Below are 25138 nucleotides of genomic sequence, written 5' to 3'. Positions count from 1 at the left end.
TGCTTTGGAAGCGTCGAATGAAACAATATCCTTAGACACTGTTAAATTTAGGCCATTTAGATGAGTCAGGATTTTATCTGATAACATTAAAGGTGAGTTCCATTCTGGTCTGAGACAGATGATCTTATTGATAACTTGGACAGAAATTAGTAGCCTACATTATTTGCAGATCTTTCAAAAGTCTTTGATTCAGAGGATCCTGAACTCCTTTTAGACAAACTCAGGAACAGTGGTGTGCACAGACATTTTGAGGGGCAGGTGCTCAGTTTTTTAAAAAAGGGCACTTTGCAGAGCGCGTGGAACCACTACTTATGTTTAATTATAGTGTGAAAAAAAAACATTTCAGGCTTTTATGTACTAGCAAATTTACTAATGCAAATCTTTGCAAATTTTACAAATTTACTTGTTACTGTACATGAACCTGGTACTGATCTGACACTGCTCTCCCTATCTTCCTCATCTTCCATGTTGGTAGATGGTCTACTGTGGGACAGTAGAGAGAATAGAGTGATGCATCTTTGAGTAAGACTGCTTAGTGACAAGAGTCAATGCATTACACCACTAAGACTAACACCAGTCTGCAACCGCCATAGTCTGACTTCAATGCCTCACCACTAGCTGTGTTCTGCAGACAAATTCTAATTGGGTATTTATGATGGTCAACATTTATTATTAGCCTGCAACGTTAAAAACAAGATAACTGTGAATTCTGTAAGGCCTAACATGGAGACAACTTATATTTGTGGTGCTACAGAATAATTTACTGGGCTAATACAGCTTGTACCAGTTTTGGCTGCCAAACCACGTTGTGGACATTTTTACATGGTTCAATAAAATTTGTGGAAGAGTTCATTTTTAAAAACCTGAGGTCCCCCAGTCATTGTAAATCACTTTGAGTGTTTAGAAAAGAGCTATAGAAATGTAAGGAATTATTATTTATTATTAATTATTAAAAGGCCTTAAACAGTTAACATGACTCTGGTCTTGGCTCTGACCTTTCTCCTTCATCATCTTCCTCCTCATCCTCCTTGCTGTTTGATGGCTTCATCCAGGCCAGCAGAGAGCTGCTTCCCTGAGCTGCCTGGTGTAGCTTTAACTTCTGTTTTCTTAATCTCTCTTCTCTAGACTGCAACTGATAAAAACCAAGGCCAACAGTGTTATAGACTGCTTAGAATAATGCTGCTTGAAATAAAGAAATTCAAACTATTACAATCTGCGACTAAAGAGATGTGGTGCGATATGGTTTATGAATACGTCGTAAAAAGTTCACACAAGAAAAAGCCAACCATACCTGTGTTAGTAGGGACCAGTTAGCCTAACATTTGATCGGGACAAAAATATAAAAAAATCTGTATGTGTGTATAAGGTTTAATTCAGACTCAGCCGTTTAGGCTGTAACGAGACAGACAGGCTACTTTATAACAGAGATGAATAGGTTGGTATCAGGCTTATTTTAGGAGCAAAAGGTGCCCTCAAAATAGTTCTGGGTTACCTGAGTAGTGGCAGGTGGAACAGTGGGAGGTAACTTCGCAGACGTGCATTGCACATGCTTAAATGTGCCTCGTTGGCGTCTGCTTTGCGTGGTTACATTGCCAAAGAAACGACGGGAACGAAACGGGTGTACGCGCGTGTGCACTGCTGTGTCAGGGGTGTGTGATCGCGTCAACATAGTGGGCCACATACAGTGTATAAAAAATAGTTCTGATAAAAAGGGCACTTTTTCAGCCCCGATGGAAAGGCAGGTGCTTCAGCACCACCAAGGCTCTATCTGTGCACGCCAGTGCTCAGGAATATTAATTTTGGCCCTTGAGGCTCTTAACTGATTTAAAATGATTTGACAGGTAGGACTCCAAGCTGAGGGCCATAAAAGAGGCTTTCTTGAGATAACTAATTTTATTTACTGCTTAAATGATTTAGCTGCTGCTAGCTTTTAACGATATTAATCCGTTAAATGGCAGTTTGATTACTTGATGTCATTAGTTGCATTTCCATTACAGTATTTCGCAAAATAAAAGTGATATTTCTAAAATTTTGACAAAGTGCAATTGCGATTTGCAGATGTTTCTGTTAAATGGTGTTTAGCGCATTAGCTGTTGTTCTCATATAATCTCGTCCCATGAGACTGACCTTGAGGAGGAAGGAGATTTCTGTTTCATTGTAAAACTCTTGCATTTTGCTGTTGTTTGCTATTGACAATGACGGTTATATATTTTTTAAATTGTTTGTAAAAAGATCTCCGTCTCCTCCTGCATCTACTCATGCCACGCCATTTGACATGAACTGGTCCGAAGGTTGTGTAAATGTGAAAAATAGTGTTTCCATTACACTTTTGCAATATCGACACATCTGGAAAACCACCTCATGAGAACATAAAAATGTTTTAGCGATATTTGAAAGGTTTTTTTCAAATGTAGGTGTTTCCATTACCAGCTTTTTTATTGTGATATCTAGGTATTGTGCAATCCAAGGGGTAATGGAAACACACCTAGTGTTGTTGTCCTCAACTTTTAAGACAAAATGACCAATGAAGTCACAGTAAACCCAGATTTTAATACATCTAATAGCTATTACGCAATATATTGATGCATTCTGTAATGTTAGGGTTTCAATTTCTTGATAAACAGTAAAATTTGTGATTTTTACTGTTCACCACTAAAATCAGTTCTATAACAGACCTGTGCAAGAAATTCTGTTAGAAAATTTTAAATATGGGCTCAAAAATTTGAAGAGAAACTTTTTTATGAAGAATTTTGCCATATGTGGGCGGCATGGCTCATCGGGTAGAGTGGTCATCTTGTAGCCTGAGGGTTGCCGGTTTGATCCTCCCCCTGTTGAGCTCATGTCGAGGTGTCCCTGTACAAGACACCGAACCCCTAATTGCTCCTGATGGGTCGTGGTTAAACGCCTTGCATGGCAGCTTCCGCCATCAGTGTGTGAATGTGATGTATAATATAAACCGCTTTGGGTATAATTCCAGATACAGTAAAGCGCTATACAAATACCGTTTACCATTTACCATTTACCATATGCACTAAAACAGCCAAAATAACGGCCAAATGTCACTGCTCAAAAAAATTAAGAAACACACTCATTAGCATCTAACTCAAAGTCAGTCCCACTTCTGGCATATCAGTCTGTCCAGTTAGGAAGGAACATGATCAATTTCACCTGCAGTTGTAAAAATGGAAATGAGGCGATTAGGAAGACAACCCCTATAAAGGAATGGTCCTGTAGGTGGAGGCCACAGACCATTTCCCTGTCTTCATCCTTTCTGGCTGAGCTTTGCTCACCTGCAGCCCGATTGGCATTTACCAGAGAACACCAGGATCGGCAGATTCGCTGTTGGTGCCCTGTGATCTTCATGGATGTGAGCAGGTTTACGTTCGGCATGTGACAAATGTGAGAGAGTCTGGAGACGCCATCTGCAACATCCTCCAGCAGGACCGACCTGGCAGTGGGTCAGGGATGGGAGGCAAATCCTTGGAGGGGTGCACAGACCTCCATGTGCTAGCCAGACGTACCCTGACTGCCATTAGGTACTGGGATGAGATCCTCAGACCCACTGTCAGGCTGGGACCTAGTTCCTTCTGATGCAGGACAATGCTTGGCCTCTTGTGGCTGGAATGTGTCAACAGTTCCTGCTGTTCATCAGAACTGAATCCAGTCCAGCACCTCTGGGACATCATGTCTTGTTCCATCCACCAATGCCTATAATAGCCACAGACTCTCCAGGGTTGACTGGTACCCGATCCAGGTGTGGTAGGAGATCCCTCAGAGGAACATCTGGGATCCCATCAGGAGTCCAGACGTTGTAGGTAGTGCATGCAGGCACACAGAGGCCACGCCCACTACTGAACCTCATACTGAATCATCTGGAGGAATTTCTACAGAAGGTGGGTGAGCCTGTGATCTGATCTTTCCACTTTTATTTGGAGGATGGTTCTGAATCCAGACCTCCATGTGGTAATGATTTTGATTTTCTCTGATCATTCTTGTTGTTTTTTTTACTTTGTTCTGAACATATTCCACAACGTAATGAATGAAGATTTTGAACTGGAATATCTCAATCATCGAAGTCTAAGATGTGTTGTTAAAGTGTTCCCTTTATTGTTTTGCGATGTGTACAATAATGTTCATAATGATGCAGATTTAATATTTTAATATAAGATTTAATGTTCTCTTTATGTTGTCAAACTTGTGTGTGTGTGTGTGAACATCTTTGCCACAAAAGTCCCCAGAGAGAGTGTAGGACATGAATGCAATAAAATGCTTTTTGTTACTAATCTTTGACATTTCCATCCTCCTCATGTTTATTATATGGAAAATAATTCAGTTTGTGTGCTTTTTTAAAAATAAATAGCTTCGTTCTGGCTGCCTTGAATGGCTGGTGCCTGGCGGGGTCGGTGGCTGCCGGTCTTGGCCCACCGGGGCCTGTGCCCCAGGCCTTCCTCTGCCGTCCTCTGGGTCCCAGTCCCTGGGTGGCTGGTCTTCATGGTGAGGTGGTTTGGGTTCGTGCTCCTGGATTGCTGCTGATCGCTCGGGTCTCTGGCCCACCTTAGACTGCCTCTAGCCTCCATGAAGGCGTGGTCACATTTGCAGGATCACACTCATCTCTGATCACTCCTCATTCCTCATTTGTTTCCTCTTCCATTTTTCTACTTTCCTTTTTACTTCTCTTCACTATTCTCCTTTTCACAAGATTAAATACATTTCATAATTCAAAATAAATAAATAAAATAAAAAAAAAACAAACAAAACAAATCAGATTATCAAGAAGAGCCTTATACCCATAAAGGTCCTCTTGGCAGAGTAAATTTGTTCTGCACAACACAGCAGCCAGACCATCATTCTGCCGCCACCATGCTGGACAGAACAAGTTAGAAAATAAATAAATAAAAGTGGAGTCTTGCAAGTTTATTTCGCAAGAATAACTGCGAATGTGCCAAACACCACTCAAACACCATTCAGTGGAAACACCTGCAAATCGCAATTGTACTTTGTCAAAAGTTTCAGAAATATTGCTTTTACTGAGCAAAAAACTAATGGAAACGCAACTAATGAAGAAGTAGCAGACTGATGGTTCTAGACAATGGACAGAAAACTATCCAATGATAACATGAAGAAAGGAACATGTGTCAGGTGTCACACAGCAGGAATCAGCCACTTTCATCAGTTTGGATTATTTCAGCAATGTGATGAGACCTAACAAGATAGTAACCATAGCAACCATGTCTCCTCCTCTTTCTCTGCAGCATCATCTGCAGCTGGATGAAACTCAGTTTAACTCGTTCTTACTAAGTGTAGTAAGTCACAGACATGTTCAGTATGTCTGGTTTCTGTCTGCTGCAGATGTTTCCTGATGTTTTACAGAGTTGAAGTTGCACAAAATGAACCAGGATCAATAATCCAATAAGTTCATAGTGTCTATAATTTCTACAGCTGATTTAGTTCTTATATTATCAGACACTTAGCATAAGCCTACCTGACATTATCTTCTGGTTGTCTTCTGTCTTCACTGGATGGTATGTGACGTGTACAAATCAGCTGATTTTCATTGAAGCGTGTCGACCTGTCAATCCGACTAATAACGTAAAACCAAATCAGAACCAGGATCAGTTTGGTTGAGCTCTAGTTGTCTTTCTCTAAGACAAACACTGTAAACTTGTGCAGGTTAGTAGCTTACAGAGAGTTCCACCACAGTTCTGCCGGCTGGGATTTGGAAGCTTGTTGAGCGACCTGAGCCTGATGGAAACATCCGGGTTGCGTTGAGCGTTTGTGTTGTTTTGGGTAAAATATGATCCATGGATCCGAACATGTCTCATGTTGCTGTTTAGGATTTTTGATTAACTGATCTCAACCTCTGACAGTATGTCATTTAATTCTAAAGTCAGATTATTGGTTGAAATGACTAGACTGACTGGATCCAATTTTAAGTGTCGGCAAAAGTTTCTTTTTTTCCCCAATAGTATAGGGGAAAACTTATTTAAAAATTTAATCTAAACCTAAGCCTAAACCAGAAGCCTGGTCTCCGATGCTTTGTTTAGGCTGCAGATGCCTGCCTCAGATGCTTGGTTCAGGCTGCAGAAACCTGGCCTCCAATGCTTGGTTCAGGCTGCAGAAACCTGGCCTCCAATGCTTTGTTCAGGCTGCAGACACCTGGTCTCCAATGCTTGATTCAGGCTGCACACGTCTGCCTCCGATGCTTTGTTCAGGCTGCAGAAACCTGGCCTCCAATGCTTGGTTCAGGCTGCAGAAACCTGGCCTCCAATGCTTGGTTCAGGCTGCAGAAGCCTGCCTCCAATGCTTGGTTCAGGCTGCAGAAACCTGGCCTCCAATGCTTTGTTCAGGCTGCAGAAACCTGGCCTCCAATGCTTGGTTCAGGCTGCAGAAGCCTGCCCTCTGAATCACCTGGGAAATGTTTGCCTGCACCTCCAACGCCTGCTGTTGTCAGATGGCAGGTTTTATCACGCAGATCCTCTGACATCTGTCTCAGTCTGGATCTTCCACCTGATTGAACCCAAACCATGGGCTGTTCTTCTGAGCTGCCACTTTTTTATGATCAGTTGTTTGGCAAAGAGGCGATTGTTTGTCTTTCATCAATTGGCTTGACGGAGTGAAACAAATTAAGTTATTCCACTTGCATTCACTTGCAGCTCGTTGAAAGAGAAGGATGGGATTTGTTGAGTAAATATTGGAGAGTAAATATTGTTGCTTTATGTCAGTTATGAAACCAAGTCAATGTGTATTGCTAAGCTGGGCACACATAAAGACTATCAGGCTGTTTTCGTCCTTATTTGCTGTTTCCCGACCAACAACAGCGAATGCCAGATTATCTCAAGTCTTATAAGATTTTCCTATTAAATTATCATGTGATGTTAAGAGTGAATGATGTGTGTTAAGAGTGAATTCGTCCTGACAGTCGGCTCTGAGAATGGGGTACGCTGGAGCCTATCCCTGCATTTTAGCAGGTGAGAGGCAGGTTCACCCTGGAAAGGTCACCAGTCCATTGCAGGGCCAACACAGAAAGACACAAACAACCATTCACACACACTCTTAGGGAGAATTTAGAGTCACCAATTAACCTAACATGCATGTCTTTGGACGGTGGGAGGAAGCTGCAGTACCTGGTGAGAACCCATGCATACATAGGGAGAACATGCAAACTCCACACAAAAAGGCCACCGCCTCAGGTTTGAACCTCTCCCCAATTGAGGATCAAACCAGCGCCGTTCTTGCTGTGAGGCCATGGTACTAACCACCACACCAATGTGCAGGCATCGTCTGCAGTTGGATTAAACCCAGTCTGATTCGTCCTCATAAGTGTAGTAAGTCACAGTTTCATGTTTAGTATTTTAGGTTTGTGTCTGCTGCAGATGTTTCCTGATGTTTTACAGAGTTGAAGTTGCACTTTCTGGGTGCCTCTCCTTAGAGGTTTTCCAGGTGTTTCCTACTTGATAAAAAGTCTACTACAGACCCAAGACCTGCTGGAGGGATTATATATCTCTTCTAGCCTCAGGATCCCCAGAAGGATCTAGGGTATCTCCAGTTATTGGATCTCCATGCGGAACCTGTTGTCTCCTTAACCCTACAAGCCCATTAATGATCAACGCAGAAGAAGGATACGCAGATGGATGTCTTCATGTCGTCCGTCTTCTGCATCAGTTACGTGCATAATTTGGTCTGTTTTCAGGGAGCTTAGCTATCCATCACTTGACGCAGAAGACGGTGCAATACCACCCGAAATCATGGGGGCAGTGCTGAGCAGAATAGCTGACGTGACCAGGGAAAGAAACAAACCAGAGAAGAAGAAGCGGATCAGGAACGGAACAATAAAGCAGAAGAAGAATGAAGACGAGGAAAACAACTGTAGAAATTGCACGAGCTTTTGAATAAAAACTGCATTGAGTGTTTAGGGCATGTTGAGCAGTTTGAATAAACTTTATAGAGATGCATTACTGCTGCCAAACGGAGTCTGAAACTAACGTTTGCTCAGAGTGAACTCTGTCTGATCTCTAGTGAAGAAATTGATTTAACAACCATGGCTACGCAAACATGCATGGACGTATGAGGACGGCAACGTTTGACAATGTTTGAAATGAACGTTGCTATTTATGTACATAAGGGAGCATAAATGGGCCTTACCTCGGTAGCAGAAAAAAATGGATGGATGGTTTGAACTTTAACAAATCATCTTGACCATGTCTACATGACTAAAGGCATCAAGTTGCTGCCATGTGATTAATTAGCTGTACATGTTAACAAGCAGATAAAAAGGAGCAGATAAAGTGTAAATACTTTTTAAAAAGTTTCTCATCTCTCAGTTTTTAATTAATTTTGCTGTTAGTTTCTTGTTTGTTGCCTTCACCTCTGGCTACGTTTCTTTTTCTTCTTCTTCTGTTTGCTTTAGGGCAGACAGGTCCCATCTAGTGGTACAAAGTGGTATTACAGCTAAATACCTCAGCTGCATATTACACAATTTATTACATCGGGGAACTGCTTTCCAACTCAGCCCCCCAGAAAGACCACCCTTAAAGAAAGTGACACTGGAATCCAGGAGAACATTTTGTTTATTTGAAGTACTACCACTTTGGTAAGTTGACAAATATAGAATAACTCCTAGACAATGCCTTAATGATGTAAATGAAAAATAAATAACAAATACTAACTTGCACAGAAAAAGAACAATACAAACATGGATAAATAACAATTTTGTACTTTACAGTGGGATTGTATGGTCATTTTAAATAGAAATGTTTTGATTTATTGTTAATGCATGCTAATAAGAAATAAATACTTTTCATCCTTACTAACGTGCAATGCTGGATGTGTCCTTAAGAATGGCGATTATAGATGTTCCATTATATACATTTACAAACAGCTGAGAATCAGCTGGCTCACAAAAAATGTTCCACTTTTAAACCAGAAAGCTTTGTATTTAGCTAAAATCGCATTAGCAGAGCAATGTTTGGCTAATATTCAAGTCAAATAGCTTGCAATATTACTAATTATCTATACTGTAATGCCTGAAAAGAAACCTAATGCTAGGAGAACACAGTTTGATTTGGAAAAAAAAAAATATTTTGTCTATTTTGATTTTGTCCCACTTAGTTACCGTTCTGACTGTACAGATATTAACTGTTTGCTGAAAAGTGAAATTTGCTGTGTTAAAACTCCTAAATGAATGTATATTTATTGTAAGCATTCCCTTGTCTTTGGTGGTGGAGGTCAGTAGGTCAGGAGACGGTAGATTCTGCAGTTTTGCTTGATAACGGATGTCTTGCAGGACTATTTGGTGGTCTGGAGTCTGTTAGTCTAGAAGAAGATTTGGTGGGTGAGGCCTCAGGAAGCAAAGTAGGAGCTGTGCATGGAGTAAAGGTGGTCGATGGGGTTTCCTGTCGGTGCCTTCAGAGAGCCTACATCTGCAGCAGCAATGAAGCAGTCATTTAGACTCGTCAGGGAGGCGTCGCTGTCCATGTCGTAGAAAATGGAGTCACTACCTGATGAGGTTTGAGATGACGAGGACAGAAAAGACAGATGTGATTAAACTAAAACATGTCCACCATTAGCAATGTCCCTTCCTGTGTCCATGCAGCTGCACACCTGGAGGTGATGTTTAACCAATTAGTTCATTGGTGTTTTCATCTGAAAGTCAGCTGTTTGAAATGGATAAATGGATAAATAAAAAATAAAAGTTAAGTGAACTTTAAAAAGTAAGGCGACCAGCTGCTTTGTTTTTTTGTTGTTTTTTTTGTAACCTCACCTATGGCATGCTGGTGTTTTGTGAATAAATTTTGAGGCTAACTCAACATAGAATCCTAAATTTAATAAAGTTGTGAATAGATGTATTTGAGCCATACAGTGAGTAATTTCATGTATGAGTATGCTGTTGTGTGCACACGTGATTGGCACTTGGATGGTGGGTGTGTCACTTTGGATGTGTATTCTGTGGTTACAAATAGCTGCACTCACTTGGGCGCATCACCGGTCTTGGAGGATGTAGGGGTGGGGTGAGCTCGGGAGTACATTTTTTGTTGACTGCAAAACAGCTAGCGACATAAGTCATGCATCATGTCTTCCATGCATTCTTGATTCCTTTCACAAGCTGAATAATATTTAATAGATCATGGATCATAATGTGACATGGAATATAAACTTGAGACCAAGAAGTTGCATCCTAGTGCTCAGTTATCTCCCGTGTTTAGCCTACCGCGGCTGAAAAAGAAAGTTGGGTTGGTCAGTTAGCTACAAGCACAACAAGTTGCCTCAACTGGTCCATTTACACGCTTAGTGAAGATTATTGCAACTTTTTTTTTTTTTTTTTAGTTAGAAACTTTACAGCTGGTTGCTTTCCTTTTAATGTTTTTTCAATTAAACATTCTTTAGTTGGGAAGTCTGTTGCATCAACCTGCATTAAGAGTGTAAATCAAAACATTAAGTTGGACATGTTGATTTAGCTTGTTAACATAAGTTGCTGCAACTTTTTCAGAGATATTTGCAACCTAACATGAGGAAGACATCTATCCTAAGTTTATTCAATTTAAGATTCAACTATGAGTTACCCTCTTAATTCAGGTTCACACAGCACCAGAGACCCTTAGTTGAGTTCACATAATGAGTCTAACATGATGTATTTCTAACCGTAGGGGTTCATGTGGTCACCAGGCATCTGTGGAGGGGTGAGGCCCTGCTGGAAGGGGTCAGTGTTGTAGCTGCTGGTCACCAACTGCTGTTGGTTTGGAGGTAGAGACCCTGAGTAGGAGCTGAGCAGACCTTCCATACAACCAGACATGACCTCTGAAAGAGTGAAGAATGAGACCATCTCGTTAGTGATTCACTAAAACACAATAACTTTCACATTTTCGCCTGCACATCCAGAACTGATTTGTTGTTTTCATTTGATCAGCATCTGATAATTTAGGAGGCAGAACTTTCAGTTATCAGACCCTTCTCTGTGGAATTGGCTCCCAGTTTGGCTTCAGGTATCAGACCCCCTCTCTAACTTCAGATCATCTTCAAACCTTCCTTCCTCATATATCTTATAGTAGGTATAAAGACAAAGCAGGAACTGCTCCTTGTTTCGAGCAACATGTTTTCTTTTTGTTGAATAAATCTCAGTTTAAAACGTCACGTTTGACATCACGAAGCAGCACCAAGCAGTAAGAACACAAACTGTTGGATGACCGCCATTCTCCTCCCTTGTTTCTGAGTCGTGGTTTGTTTCTACTTGAAGGCGTTTCCCTGCGTCATTCTGTTAGGTAGCTGAAGCATCTATCACTGTCCGACTGATACTCCGCCTCTCAGGTAAGGTAACGGTTGGCTGTGGGAACGTAACGAGATAACAGTTTACAAATTTGCACCCTAACCATCCCGTCCCGACCCACTGGTGGAAAGGAGGCTTTTGTTCTGCTGCTATAGGCCGAGGCTGCTGGGGGACGTCCCATGATGCACTGGGCTCCTCTCTGCTCTCTTTACTCTCCATGTAGAAATATCTGACATTGTTGTCAGTCATTTGTGTTTCTCTTCTTCTTCCTCAGCAGGAATCCCTGGATTAGAGTCATGCTGCTGGTAGACCTGTCCTCTCCACCCCCAACTGGTCCAGGAAGGTTCTGATGGAGGTTTTCCTTCCTGGTTCTGAGGAAGATAGTTGGTTTTTTTAGCTAGTATTTTCATGAACTGGTTATTATGAACACAGTTATTATAAATTGGACTAATGTGAATCATAATGGATTTGGTTTAATTGTATTGTAACTGAACTATAATGAACTGGATTGTTTCTGTAAAGTACCATGAGACGACTTGTGAATTAGTGCTATAATTCCTTCTTACCGTTTACAAATCTCAGAGTGGTTTAGGCCCAGAATATGCTCAGAGAATATAAACCTAGCAGAGCTCTTAGATCCAAAGACTCTGGTCAACCAGTCCAGACCAGAGTCCAGACTAAACATGGAGAAGCAGCATTTAGCTGTTATGCTGCAAACAAGTGGAACAAGCTGCCAGTGGAGATTAAACTTTCACCAAATGTAGACATTTTTAAATCCAGGTTAAAAACATTTCTTTTCTCATGCGCCTATGCATGAAATCTGCACGTTAACTTTTTAACTTATCTTACATTTAATCATTTTAATGTAATTTATTATTTTATTGTCATTCTTGCTATTTGTTGATGCCTTTTACTATTTCTTAATATCTGTAATGTTTTTGTTTTATGTAAAGCACTTTGAATTGTCCTGTGCATGAAATGTGCGATACAAATAAACTCCTTTGCCTTGCCTATACATATAAAATGGAACTGAATTAATGGTTAGTTAAGCAAACCAGTTCTCCTGGTTACCTTCCCGCTTCCTCTGATGTTTATCAGCATGTCTTCTGTCACATGCAGAGGGATTTACGCCTTCAACCTCAGCATCTTCCATAATCCTGTGTAAATATATTTCCTATTATTAGTGTTTTGTTTTTTTTTAAACCAGCTTCTTGTTCCATGTTTCTTTGACAACAGAGTTAATCATGTGCAAGTTACACTTTAAAGAGAAATATGGAGTTATGGTAAAGGGACCCGAGCTTGTTTTGCGCTGTAGCTTTCAGCCCAAATGTCTAAAAAGATTTAAAGCGATATTACGTCAACATATACTGTATGTATATATAATGGCTGAATAAACTGCATGGCTGCTTATCTTGAGGATGTCTCTGCCATCTTCCCTGAGGCTCCTTCTAACATCAACTTCAAACAATCCCCATTTGTTGGTTTGCTCAACTCATTTGGTTATCAGCAGCAGCTTCCGCTGTAATAAACCTGCTGTACTGCCAATATTGACATGCTGGAAGTCCCTGAACAGATAGAGGCAGGCCTTGCCAAAGCAGCGAGACAATTATCTAAACTGTGTGCTCGTATCCATTGCACATCAGAGTGGCAAAAAGCCCACAAACCACGAGGAACTATGCTACAAAGGCAACCGTGGCTCCTTTTTATTGTACTGCCTTTGGATAAAAAACCTCATATTTACCAGCAGAGATGTGGCTCTAGCTTCAGAACATCAGACTCTTTCTAAAGCCCACAAAACTGGGAGTGTTTGCTGAGCGACTTTGTTTATTCTTCCTATAATAAATGTAATATTTCAAGCTGTTTCTTCAAATAATTTATAAATTACTTAGCTCCCAGTAATCACCAGTTAGAGTGGCTCCATTCCAGCCTGCAGAGGAACATAAATAGCATTTTTCTTTTTGTCTAACGAGAATCAGCACACACATGGATGATGATCGTCACCTTGGCCGAGCCGTTGGCTGTTGTGCTGCTCCTGCTGTTGCTGTTGTCTACGAGCTAACTTCTTCATCTGCAAATAAACACAGTTTCAGCTCAGAGGGTGACTGACAGGCAGATACTGGGGAGATAAAACAACAAACAGGTGGGAAAAAGCTCTGAAAATCAAATATTTAAAACAATCAACTGACACCAAACAGCCAACAGGAGATGTGACATGAGTGGGAGTTATGTGCAAAGATGCACCTGAGGTCTGTACTGAAGAAATATCACAAATTCAAAATTATTTTTCGAGCGCTATTACTTTTATATCATGGTTTACTCATTGTGGATTTACCAGATAGTCTCTGAGTAAACACTACATTTTGTGGCTGGATTGTAAACTTCCTGGACAGGATATAAATGCTTGGAAAACTTCAGTAGATCACCTAAAGGGTAAAATATCCATCACAATCTACCCCACAGAGTTACACATTACCGTTCCTGAGACACTGATGACAGAAGCGACGGGTGCTTGAGGGCGCCGGAGATCTGGTGGAGTTTTAAGGGTTATTTGCTGCAGTAAGCTGGGTCTTAAACAGGAGGATGTGTGTGTAGGAGTAAAAATAATCCATTGTCTGTTTGTGGTAATAAAAGAACCTAATGTATGACTCGTGTTTTCAGAGGAGCAGTTGATGGTGATGGTAAAACTGTCAGGTTTGTTTTGTGTAGATTTGGTTCTGTCACTAAGACAGCGAAGGAGGAAAGTGGAAGGGGGGGAGTTGGGTTGCCAGGGAGATAAAACTGAATGTTATCTGCATATGGCGAACACGTATTTTGTAGTTAAGGAAAATATTGCCAAATGGAAGAAGGTAAATAATGAAAAGAAGGGGCCCCAGGACAGAGCCTTGGGGCACACCAGTGGGAACGGTGCAGTGCTGAGACATGAAAGATTTGTCTGGATGGAGTCAGTGTGGCCTAAGAGGTAAGAATTAAACCAGTCTAAACCAATATGAGTGAATAGTCTGAGAAATGGTGTTGAAGACTCAGATCAAGGAGGATGAGGATGGTGATGAAACCAGGGTCAGCTGCCTTGATGAGCTCATCGTTGATGTTTGTAAGAGCTGTTTCAGTGCTATAAAGGTGGCAAAAATCAGAGAGGAATTGTCTGTAAAATATGTTATTGTTTAAATAAGAGTGGATTAGAGTTTCAATTATTTATCAATTTTTTTCAAGTGTTTTGGAGAGGAAGGGTAAACCAGAAATGGGGTGAAAAGGAATATAAGGCTCTAATACACTAAATTTTAATTTTGACCTCAACATTAAGGTAAATTACCTTTATACTACATAAATTTCTTTTCTAGAAAGTTGGATCATACAGAGAACAGAACGTTGTCCACTGAGAGGTTTTCCTTGCTGAAACCAGTGAGCATCAACTATTTGTGCCACATATTTTAGTATTCCTTCTTAAATGTTTACAGTTCTGTTGCTCTGTAACCACCATGTCAGTCTCAGGAACACAATGGGATGTAGTCTTAAATGGATTTATTAACTAATGTTCAAACCAGGATTTCTTCCTGCGCTGAAGCTGGAATCTGGATGAAAATGGCTTAATGTAATCCAATGTTGTAGGCCAGATTATGTGAGCTGAGTAAAGAAGCCATACTTACAGACTGATAACTGACTCTGGTAAACGATCTTGTGGCAACTCAGACTTTGCCAAGCTTATTCTTCCAAATGCCACCAAATAGAGCAAACAGCAGATTATACGATCTTAATCCTCTGGGCTCAGCTGATGAAGGGCCGGTTTAGAAATTCAAGCTTGTTTGGCAAAAAGCAGTAAGGGTCCACATTCAAGGGGAGCAAAGTGGGAAATGTGGAGGGCCTATAACATGTTAGGTGAGGGCCATGTGTCCAGAGTGAGCAGCTGAAGGCTTTATTAGGTTCATTTATGTTCGCCTGGCTGGCCGACACCACTAAAACACAGCCTTACTTCAACATAGCATAGTTCTGTGTGATTTTAACTGGCCTCAACCCCTCAGTTCTCCTTAATTTCAGGCTAATATCCACATTAGATATGACTATTTATTTTAATACTGTTGACCACAGTGTTCTTGTTTCCCATCCTGAACACTGGTGGATATTTAAGATGGAACCCTGGACTGGTTTAGCTCTTATCTGACTCTAATATTGACGGCTCTGTGTCCTCTACAGAGTCCCGCTCCTGTGGGGTGCCACACGGTTAATTTCTTGTGCCTCTCATTTTTAACTTTACCTGCTTCTTTGGGGATCTGTTCCAAGGAAACATGGATCTTCTTCCACTGTTCTGCAGCCAAATTTATGTTTCCCTACAGCAAAAAACTCAAACTCCAAAGAAGGTTGGGTCTCAGTGTAAAATATAAATAAAAACTGAATACAATGATTTCCAAATCTCATCATCAAGCAGTTGTCTCATCTGCCAACCTTAAAGTTGGTGGATCGATTCCAGGCTTCCCCTGACTAGATATCCTTGGGTAAGACACGTCTTTAATGTGTGTAATAGAGCAAAACATTTAGTAGGTAACAGTAGAAGTGGGGTATGAGTGATGGAAAATTTGAACTGACAGTGAATCTGATGGCAGCAGCACGTCTGGAAAAAAGTTGGAACGGGGATGTTTGCCATTTTGTAGAATCCCATCATGTCCCATGCACACAGAGATTCCTCATTATTCTCTGAATCTTTTTAATATAATCATCAAATAAAAAAAAAACTTTATTTATAAAGCACTTTTCATACAAAAGTAGAGCAAAGTGCTTTACATAATAACACCAGTTTTGAATAAAAGCTTTACATACCTGAACATATTCTCTTTCTCACACACACATCATCACACCCACACAGTGCACATATATACCCCCCCCCCCTCCTTTTTTTTTTTTTTTTTTTTTCCACAAACAATTTCTGTCTCTTTAACTGAAACATCAATATAAAAACATAATTTGGGAGAAACATCTGGCTTGACGCGGAGGTTTGGAAACCACAGGAAACCGCCCAGAACAAGACAGACTGGGGCCCACACTACTTACAAGGCTGCAGATTATACACTGTAGATGCTTGGATCCTCAAAGTCTTCACACGTCTATGTCAAGAAACATTTTTCTGAAATTGTTCAATAAATTTTAGATCCAGTTTGTCTCAGATTGGTGAACCCAGTCATGTTATTGACCTGTCACTGTCACTGTTGTTGTTATCAATTTTCTTTAGGATAAAAATGTCCCATTAGTTCACATTAAGTCCACATTTTTTCTTTTAATCTAATAGCTATCATACAATAATAATGCTATACATATGATTAGATACATAATAATGCATTATGTTATGTTAAGATTATTATTATATTTTTTGTAAAAATAGTAAAATATGTCATTTTTACTGTTCATTACTAAAATGAGCCCCTTTCAAATTCACAATGAGCTCATATTTTCCATCAAATGGTAAAATGTCTCAGTTTCAACATCTGATATGTTGTTTATCTTCTACTGGGAATAAAATGTGACCTGATGAGATGTGGAAATCATCAGATTCTGGTTTTATTTACATTTTACACAGCATCACACCTTTATTGGAATTGGGGTCATATTTATATTTTATATTTTATGTACTTTGCTGACTGTACAGCCCTTTCATCTAACCCCGTTGATTTACACATGTTTTATAGATATAACTGGACTGGACTGCTTTGGTTACTGACCTTTGCTCTCTGGTTCTGGAACCAGACTTGAACCACACGAACGCTCAGTCCAGTCTCTGCAGCCAGGGTTTCTCTCACCTGCAGACGACAAGATCACAAAAATATTCCCAGAGGTTCAGACTGATGTCACTATTGATCTGAGACACTTAGAGACGGAGCAGGAAAGGATTGTATTTCCTCATGTAGTCCTCTTCTGTTGGGAAGGGGTTGCAGACTGAGTGGAAGTTAAGACACCTGTATCCCTTGGTTAAACCAGTGTACGGGATCTAAACTGGAGTCTGGAAAATCTGTGTTATTTGAGTTTGTGTTCCCATGCTTTAAATACAGATACAGATTTGGTGATACCAGCTGCAATCTCTTGTGGAAAATGGTGCCATGATGTGTTCTAGACAGTTGCCATCCTGAGTTCCTCCCAAACATTGTTACAGATCAGTTTTCTTTGGCATTAGGATATATAGAAGACGGCCGTCCTGATTTCAGACTAGGAACGACTGATAATCGCCCTCACTGTCACTGTTTACAGATGGTCGTCTGAATATTTGACTGTACTCAGGTACATGCAAGACACCGTGGCTTACCTTCCTGCAGGGTTTAGAGGACACCTCAAATGAGGCCTTAAAGGCCCTCCTCTGCTGCGTTGTGAGGATGGTCCGAGGCCGTTTGGGCCGACGGGGATCCTTGCTCTCATCGCTGCTGTTCCCTGCAGCGAGGAATTTCTCTGACTTCACATCCAAGTCCTCATCATCACTCTTCTCTGTTATCAGAAACAAACACAGCTCTTCTTTAACTGATCACAGCTAAGACAGTTCCTCACCAACTTTCTTGACCCACCATCCTACCTGAGTCTGAGTTTTCTGGACTGATTGTACCAAGTAGGTTCGTGTCCCTCTTGTAGTCACTCTTGCATAGCAGCTCACCGTCCTTCAGGACAAACTCGTCCCCTTTGCAGAGCTGACGCTCACAGATGGAGCAGCAGAAGCAGCTGAGGTGGTAAACACTCTCCAGAGCTCGCATCACAAACTCAGTTGGTGATATTTCCTTCAGACATCCGCTGCACTTTGTGAAAAATAACCTGAGGACCAACATCAGTGAGAAGATTATTGATTCAATCTCATTCAATCATTTGTGGGTAATTAAAATAATGAATTAATGATGGTGAAATTAAGCCATTTCATGTGCAAAAAGTTGGAACAGGAGCCACAAAAGACTGGAAAAGTAACTGGTACAAACCAGAAACACCTGGAGGAGCATTTGATAACTAATCAGGTTACCTGGCAACAGGTCAGTAACATGACTGGGTATAAAAGGAGCATTTCAGAGAGGCAGAGTCTCTCCCATGAAAAGCAGAGGTTCATCGATCTGAGACAAACTGGGTCTAAAACTGTGGAACCATTTCAGAAAAATGTTCTTCAGACCTTAGAATATCATCAGAAGATTCAGAGAATCAGGGGGAATCTCTGTATGCATGGGACAAGGCTGGATGCTTCTGCATTAAAAGCACCACTGTCTGTGAACACACCCTAAAATCAACAAATGCAAGTTAAATCTTCATCATACAGAGAAGAACCAGAACCAGAACCAGTGTCGTCTTTTCTGGACCAAAGCTCATTTAAAATACTCTGAGGCAAAGTGGAAACCTGGATGAAGATGTGAACTAGTTTGTGGAAAGCATGGACGGCGTGTCCTGCAGACTAAAGAGGAGAGGGAGCATCCAGCTTGTTATCAGTGGACAGGTGAAAAGCTGCATCTCTGATGGGATGGGGCTGCATTAGTGCCTATGGCGTGGGCAGGTTCCACATCTGTGAAGCTCCATCAATGCTGAAAAGTACATGGAGGTTTTAGAGCAACATCTGCTCCCATCCAGACAACGTCTCTTTCAGGGAAGGCCTTGCAGATTTCAGCAAGACGATGCTGAACCACATCCTGCATCCATCACAGCAGCATGGCTTCACAGGAGAAGAGTCCGGCTGCTGAACTGGCCTGCCTGCAGTCCAGATCTTTCACCAGTACACAACATCTGGAGCATCATGGAAGCAGAAATCCAGCAACCAAGGTCCAGAACTGTAGAGCAGCTAGAATCCTGCATCAGACCAGAATGGGACAACATTCCTCTCCTAAAACTCCAGCAACTGGTCTCCTCACTTCCCAGATGTTTCCAGAAAGTTGTTAGAAGAAGAGGGGATGCTACACAAATTTTCTTTCTATTTAAATTCTACTCATCGTCCAGCATTTATGAGTTGGTGTTGTAATATAAATTTAGTGTTTTTTCTCTAAGAAGTGATTTCTGTATGAACTTTCTTGAATAGTATTTTTCTGCTTTCAGCCTGACTCGCTGTCAGTCTACAGAAAGGGTAAAAAGAAAAAAATCTTGTAATGATGACGGGAGGAGGAAGGAAGTGAATGTGAAGGAGCTGCAGCAGGGCTCAGTGTTTGAACAGCTGCACCTCCTCCTCCTCTAAGTGTTATTTCTCTGTTCTGCAGCTCTTCCTCCCTCCTTCACATCTCTCTCAGCTCCTTTTAGCTTTTGTCTCTTTTCCTTTCTTTTCACAAGCTGACATGGAAACATGGGGAAATGGGGACATAGGGACATGGGGACAATGATATTAATGGCTAACAGTAAAAAAAAGATTTGGAGAGTAGAGGAGACATTTGATGGAGACATCGTTGTGGTCCAGATAGGTATCTGCCCATAATGAATCATCCCCAACCTATTTTCCCAGAGGACCCCCTTCATGTAACTCTAAACAGCTGTTGACCGTGGATTCAAGGTGGTTCCATGTGAATGAAACACCCAGAGGATGAAAAACTTAAGGGAATACACCTCAACTCGTGTCTGTGTGGGCATGGCCTTCATTTAAATCACACTGGCTCTGAACAGTCACAGCCTCGGGGAGCCCCTGAGCTCTTTGGGGGTCTAGGGACTCCAGGATGGGAACCACTGATCAAAGTAATGATTGAAATGTGAAGCTGCTGTTTTCTATTTTGCTATGTCGAAGTAAAGTTCCACATCATTAAAATCCAGAAAAAGCCTTTGGAGTAACCTTAAATAGAGAAAAATGTTTAGACTTCTTCACAAGTTTGTACTGTTTAAAAAACTTAAATAAAAGAAATGAAAGGAATTAAAGAGACATAAGTGATCATGAAGACACCTGCTGTAGCTGGAGTGACCGCCGGCTGGTTCCAGGATCTTAGCAGGTGCTTCTTTGTCTGTATCACAACGTTCACCCTCCGATCATGTTAAACTTAAAGCAAAGATGATGTCAGAGCGCAACGAGTCCATCAGAAAAGCGCCGCTCTTTACAAGATGTAATATTCAATTCAAATTTCTTCTAAAAGGCTTTTCGATTGGGAAAATCCAGATGAAGTCTGATTTGATATGATTCACTGGTGGAGCTGAAATCAGATCATTGAGAAAGCTCCCCATGTTGAACGTGTCACACCAGCAGACACAAAGCCGGTAAATTCTCCCTCCTCAGGCATCAAACACTCCCATGTTATACATGCAGCGGCCTGCAAGAGTATTCCACCCCCCCAAGTGTATTCCTCTTAAATTCATTCATTTATTTATAACAACCTGTAACTCAAATTATTTAAATGGATTTTTGGAGAGAATTTCTACAAAAGTATGAATATGTGAAATAAAATGGAAGCAAAACAAAAACAAAAGAATCTACACTTAATAAATAAATAAATAAAAAAACGGGAAAATATAAAGAAAGACAAAGTGATGTGTAGACTGCTTCCTAAAACTTTTCCTTTTATCCCAACATGACTCTGAGATACTGGACCACACCTTCACATCCAGCACCTTCGTTTACTGCTATGGGTTTTTTGATGGTCCAAACAACCAATAGGACGAGTTCCTACACACACATCACTGCATCACAGCAGCCTTAACTTTTCACCATGCAGAACCAACCAGGTCTCTCAGGTCTGGTTCCCATCCTCTTATATCCGGGTCCACTGAAGGCACCGTCAGTTCCCCACATCTACTTCTCTGCAGTATTTTTATGTCTTCTTCTAGTGTGTGGGGTTCTATTATTTCTGTTATCAATTTTAAATATTGCTTTGTTTGTGTGTTTATGCCTAAAGTTATTATATTATATTATAGTGTTATTATTATAAATAAAAGAAAATATATATAATGTGTGTAAAAATAATAATAACATTAATAATTAATAATATGTAAACTGATCAAAAAGCATAATTGAAAACATTTATTGGTAAAAATGAGGACAGTCGATGATTTACACCCACACGAAGGTTCAGCCTTTCAATGGTTTTTCGTCATGTTTTATAAAACTATTCGGTTTTGAACCTGAACATGGAGACGCAGCATTTAGCTGCCAGTGAAGAAGAAACTTACATGCAGACATTTTTAAATGCAGGTTAAAACATTTTCTTTTCTCATTAAATCTGCATCTTTTCATTGATCTAGCCTGCTGTTTGCTTTTAATGTTTTCATTTTGTTATTTTATTTGGTTTTATTGTGGTTTTATGATTATTTTTGCACACCCTTTTAATTATGTCTTAACATGGTTTTGTTTGTCTTTATATTTTTTATTTACTTTTTAGTGTTTCTTTTGTATTGCTTTTAATGTTTAATGTAAAGCACTTTGAACTGTTTGGTACATGAAACGTGATGTAAAAATAAACTTTCCTTTAAAAGAAAAGAAAGATCTGAATAATAATCTGTTAAAATGCAAATGCAGAGAGGAAAAAGTAAAACTTTATTTAAACTAGAGCAGCTGAACAACAGCCTAAAACGTGTTGCAAAAATGTGGCAGTGTTCCCTCAGTCAAAGCTCCATAAACCATTTTCCAACATTAGAACTTCCATCATCCTTCACATGGCTTCCACCTCAGACCTGGACCACTGATGAAGAACCGGACCGCATAGCCCACCAGTCCTCTAGTTCTGCAGCTAAAATCTGTTGTTGCTTCCAGCATCACTAACACTGCAGCTGGACGGCTTCCATCCAAAATGTTGTTTATGTCTTCACACACTTCTAGAACAAAAGTGGATCTTTTTTTATTTTGATGCCAGAAATCCTACAAGGCATCCTTCCATTGATGGATTCTGCACCGCCACCTTAAACAGACAGACCACTTCAGGGAAACCTGAACAAATGAAGGCTTCTGATTGATGGCTGAGATCTTTTTCCTGCTAGCAAACATGTTGAAGTCTCCAGAGAATCTCCAGGCCTCACTCTGACTTCTTGAGCTTTGGCTGAGCAAACAGCAAAGCCCCCCTCTCCGGAGCCTGCTTTTATTCCCCCTTGCTTTATTCACAATCATCTTTTGATTACTCCGACTAATTAAAACTCCAACAAGCTGCCACCCGGAGCCACCACCCACCTACCGAGCCTGGTCCTTTAGATCGCTCACCTCCCTGAAGAGGAAGAACAAACAAGAGAAGAGTGAAGGAACACACACAGTCTGTTTTATGGCTTCATCCTTTCTTCAGTCCTCTTATCCCCTTTAATCCTGTACCTCTTTATGCTTGTTAAGCTGCTGGAGCAGTGTGGAGGCGCAGGGCGTGGGGCCAGGGGTCAAGGCTCCTCCAAAGAGCAGTGGTGGTCCAGAGCCCGGCTGAAACGAGCTGCAGAGGACTGACACCACAAGCTGCAGGAAGCACCATTTTAAAATAAACAAGGCTGACTGGCTCGAAGAAGCCCACACGGGTGGGTCAGAACCAGCAGCAGAACTCAGCTTTTCACCAGCTTTAACACCGGCAGGGGTCACCGGCTTCCTGAATCTCACAATGAAATGCAAAAGAGCTGAACACAACCAAAGATGTGCAGAAATGTAGGTGTTCATTTGTATGTGGTCCCATCAGGTAAAACCTCATAGAAAGAGGTCAGCTGACCTTCATCACTAATCAATATCTACCCCAGGGGAACCTTCTGGATCTACTGGAGGAGACCAGTAACACCGAGATGGCAAAACAGCAGCCAAGAGAAAACGAAAAAACAGTTCTGAGGAGTGACAAAGATCTAAAAGATCTCATACTTCCAGATTTTCCCATCAGAGCTTCACTCTCAGACTGCAGGTTTACTGGTGGTTCCTAGAGATTCTACAAGTAGAATGGGAGGCAGAACCTCCAGTTTCAGTCCCCTCTCTGTGGAACCAGATCCTCATTTTGGCTTCAGGAAGAAGAACCTCCAGTTATCAGACCCTCTCTGTGCACAGTAAACTGTAACACTGGTTTTAGTAGACTACAACTAATGGATATAACTTAATTTTTAGAAAGAATAAAATGTTAAAAATAAGAATAAAGAACAAAACTACATCCTCCTGGTGGGAGAAAACCAGTTCCCAGCTAAACAGACAGGGAAGCATGTTCTGGTCTCCATATTGCCCTCATATCAGCAATAATCCACCTTTCACCATAGTTTCAGTATCTAGACATAAAATACAGTTTAGCTGTCAGAATGAAGAAGATGAAGGATTTACAATTAATGCTGGTGGTGTCATGTGACTGCTCTCCAGTTACTGGTCAACCCTGTGGTAAAACTAGTTATCCAGGCAGATGGTGCACGTCAGAGATGTCAGTAGTCTGATATCAGTTTCAGAGAAAACACAAACCAAAGAGAAGATTTGATCCTTTCTGGTGGTTTCCTTAGCTATGTGGGTTAATGTTTTATGGTTTATATGAACTCAGTTATTGGCCTGATGTGGATTATATTAAAGCATTTGTTTTAACTGGATCATAACCAGAGTATGATGACTGGATTGAATAAGAAGGTGGGGATAAAGCAGTCCAACAGTATTACCAAACGGGTCTGACATGATACCCCAAAAGGAGACAAGAAACATCTGGTTCATCCCCTATGTCTCAAAATGTAATGATGGGCAACAAACAAGAGATACCCAACTCAACAAAAAGTGAAAGTCACCAGAAAAAAGGTAAGAAACGTTGGCCACAGACCAGGTGAGACACAAGTTTCCAGCAGTTTCATCTGGTCTGAAAGCTTCCACACACCCATGAGTTTAAATCCAGCATTTTGATGCAACAGCCAAAGTACATCCATACACCAGTAACCTGATCCAACTCTGATCTGTTTACAACAGCTTTCACATAGAAAGAGACTGCACATAGAATTCTGGGACAGTGGGAAAAAGGAGGTTGCCATGGCAGCTGCTGGCAGGTTACGGTGATATTAACTCTTGGCTGGAGCAGTGGTGGACACCTGGTGTGAGAATAACTTTCCTTTACAACTGCAGCCAGACATCCTGAGCTATACCTAAACTTTAAAGTTCATCATCTGCACTTTGGCTTTAAGCTTCATTGGAAGTTAGAAAAACTCTGGACAGCAGAGCAGGAGATGAAGCTGCAGAGAGGTCATGGGGAAGGACATGGAGGAAGGACATGGGAAAGGACATAGAGGAAGGACATGGGAAAGGACATGGGGAAGAACATGGAGGAAGGACATGGGGAAGAACATGGAGGAAGGACATGGGAAAGGACATGGAGAAAGGATATGGAAAAGGACATGGGGGAGGACATGGAGAAAGACATGGGAAAGGACATGGGGAAGGGCATGCAGGAAGGACATGGCAAAGGACATGGGGAAGAACATGGAGAAAGACATGGGAAAGGACATGGTGGAGGACATGGAATAGGACATGGGAAAGGACATGGGGAATGTCATGAGGAAGGACATGGAAAAAGACATGGGAAAGGACATGGAGGAAGGACATGGAAAAGGACATGGGGAAGGTCATGAAGGAACACATGGAGGAAACATGGATGAGGATATGGAAGAAGGACATAGAGGAAAATATGGAGGAAGAACATGGAAAGACATGGGAAAGGACATGGGGAAGGACATGGAGAAAGGACCTGGGAAAGGACATGGGCAAGGCCATGGGGAAGGACATGGAGGAAAGCATGGAGGAAGGACATGAGGGAGGACATGTAGAAACACATAGGAAAGGACATGGAGAAGGACATGGAGGAAGGCATGGAGGGATGACATGGAGGAAAAATGGGAAAGGATATGGGGAAAGACATGGAGGAAGGCATGGAGGAAGGACATGGGAAAGGACACAGAGAAAGGATATGGAAAAGGACATGGGGGAGGACATGGAGAAAGACATGGGAAAAGGACATGGGGAAGGCCATGGGGAAGGGCATGCAGGAAGGACATGGCAAAGGACATGGGGAAGGA

The 25138-nt window shown here is 41.2% G+C and overlaps 1 protein-coding gene across 1 annotated transcript in view; it reads right to left on the bottom strand.

Annotated features, from left to right (window-relative positions):
* Window positions 1–8522: 8522 nt before the first annotated feature.
* LOC121630117 (LIM/homeobox protein LMX-1.2-like) overlaps window positions 8523–25138 on the bottom strand; it is a 46085-nt gene continuing 29469 nt past the window's right edge. Inside the window, exons 3-8 of the mRNA XM_041970201.1 lie at window positions 17805–18037; window positions 17544–17719; window positions 16966–17043; window positions 13262–13328; window positions 10639–10794; window positions 8523–9497 (exon numbers count right to left, since the gene is read on the bottom strand). Coding sequence (XP_041826135.1) covers window positions 9340–9497; window positions 10639–10794; window positions 13262–13328; window positions 16966–17043; window positions 17544–17719; window positions 17805–18037 — 868 coding nt within the window. The 3' untranslated portion in view covers window positions 8523–9339. The remainder of the gene's footprint in view (window positions 9498–10638; window positions 10795–13261; window positions 13329–16965; window positions 17044–17543; window positions 17720–17804; window positions 18038–25138) is intronic.

This window comes from Melanotaenia boesemani, chromosome 19 (assembly GCF_017639745.1).
Source record: "Melanotaenia boesemani isolate fMelBoe1 chromosome 19, fMelBoe1.pri, whole genome shotgun sequence".
Taxonomy (NCBI): Eukaryota; Metazoa; Chordata; class Actinopteri; order Atheriniformes; family Melanotaeniidae; genus Melanotaenia; species Melanotaenia boesemani.
This window is presented reverse-complemented; position numbering and strand designations above follow the sequence as displayed.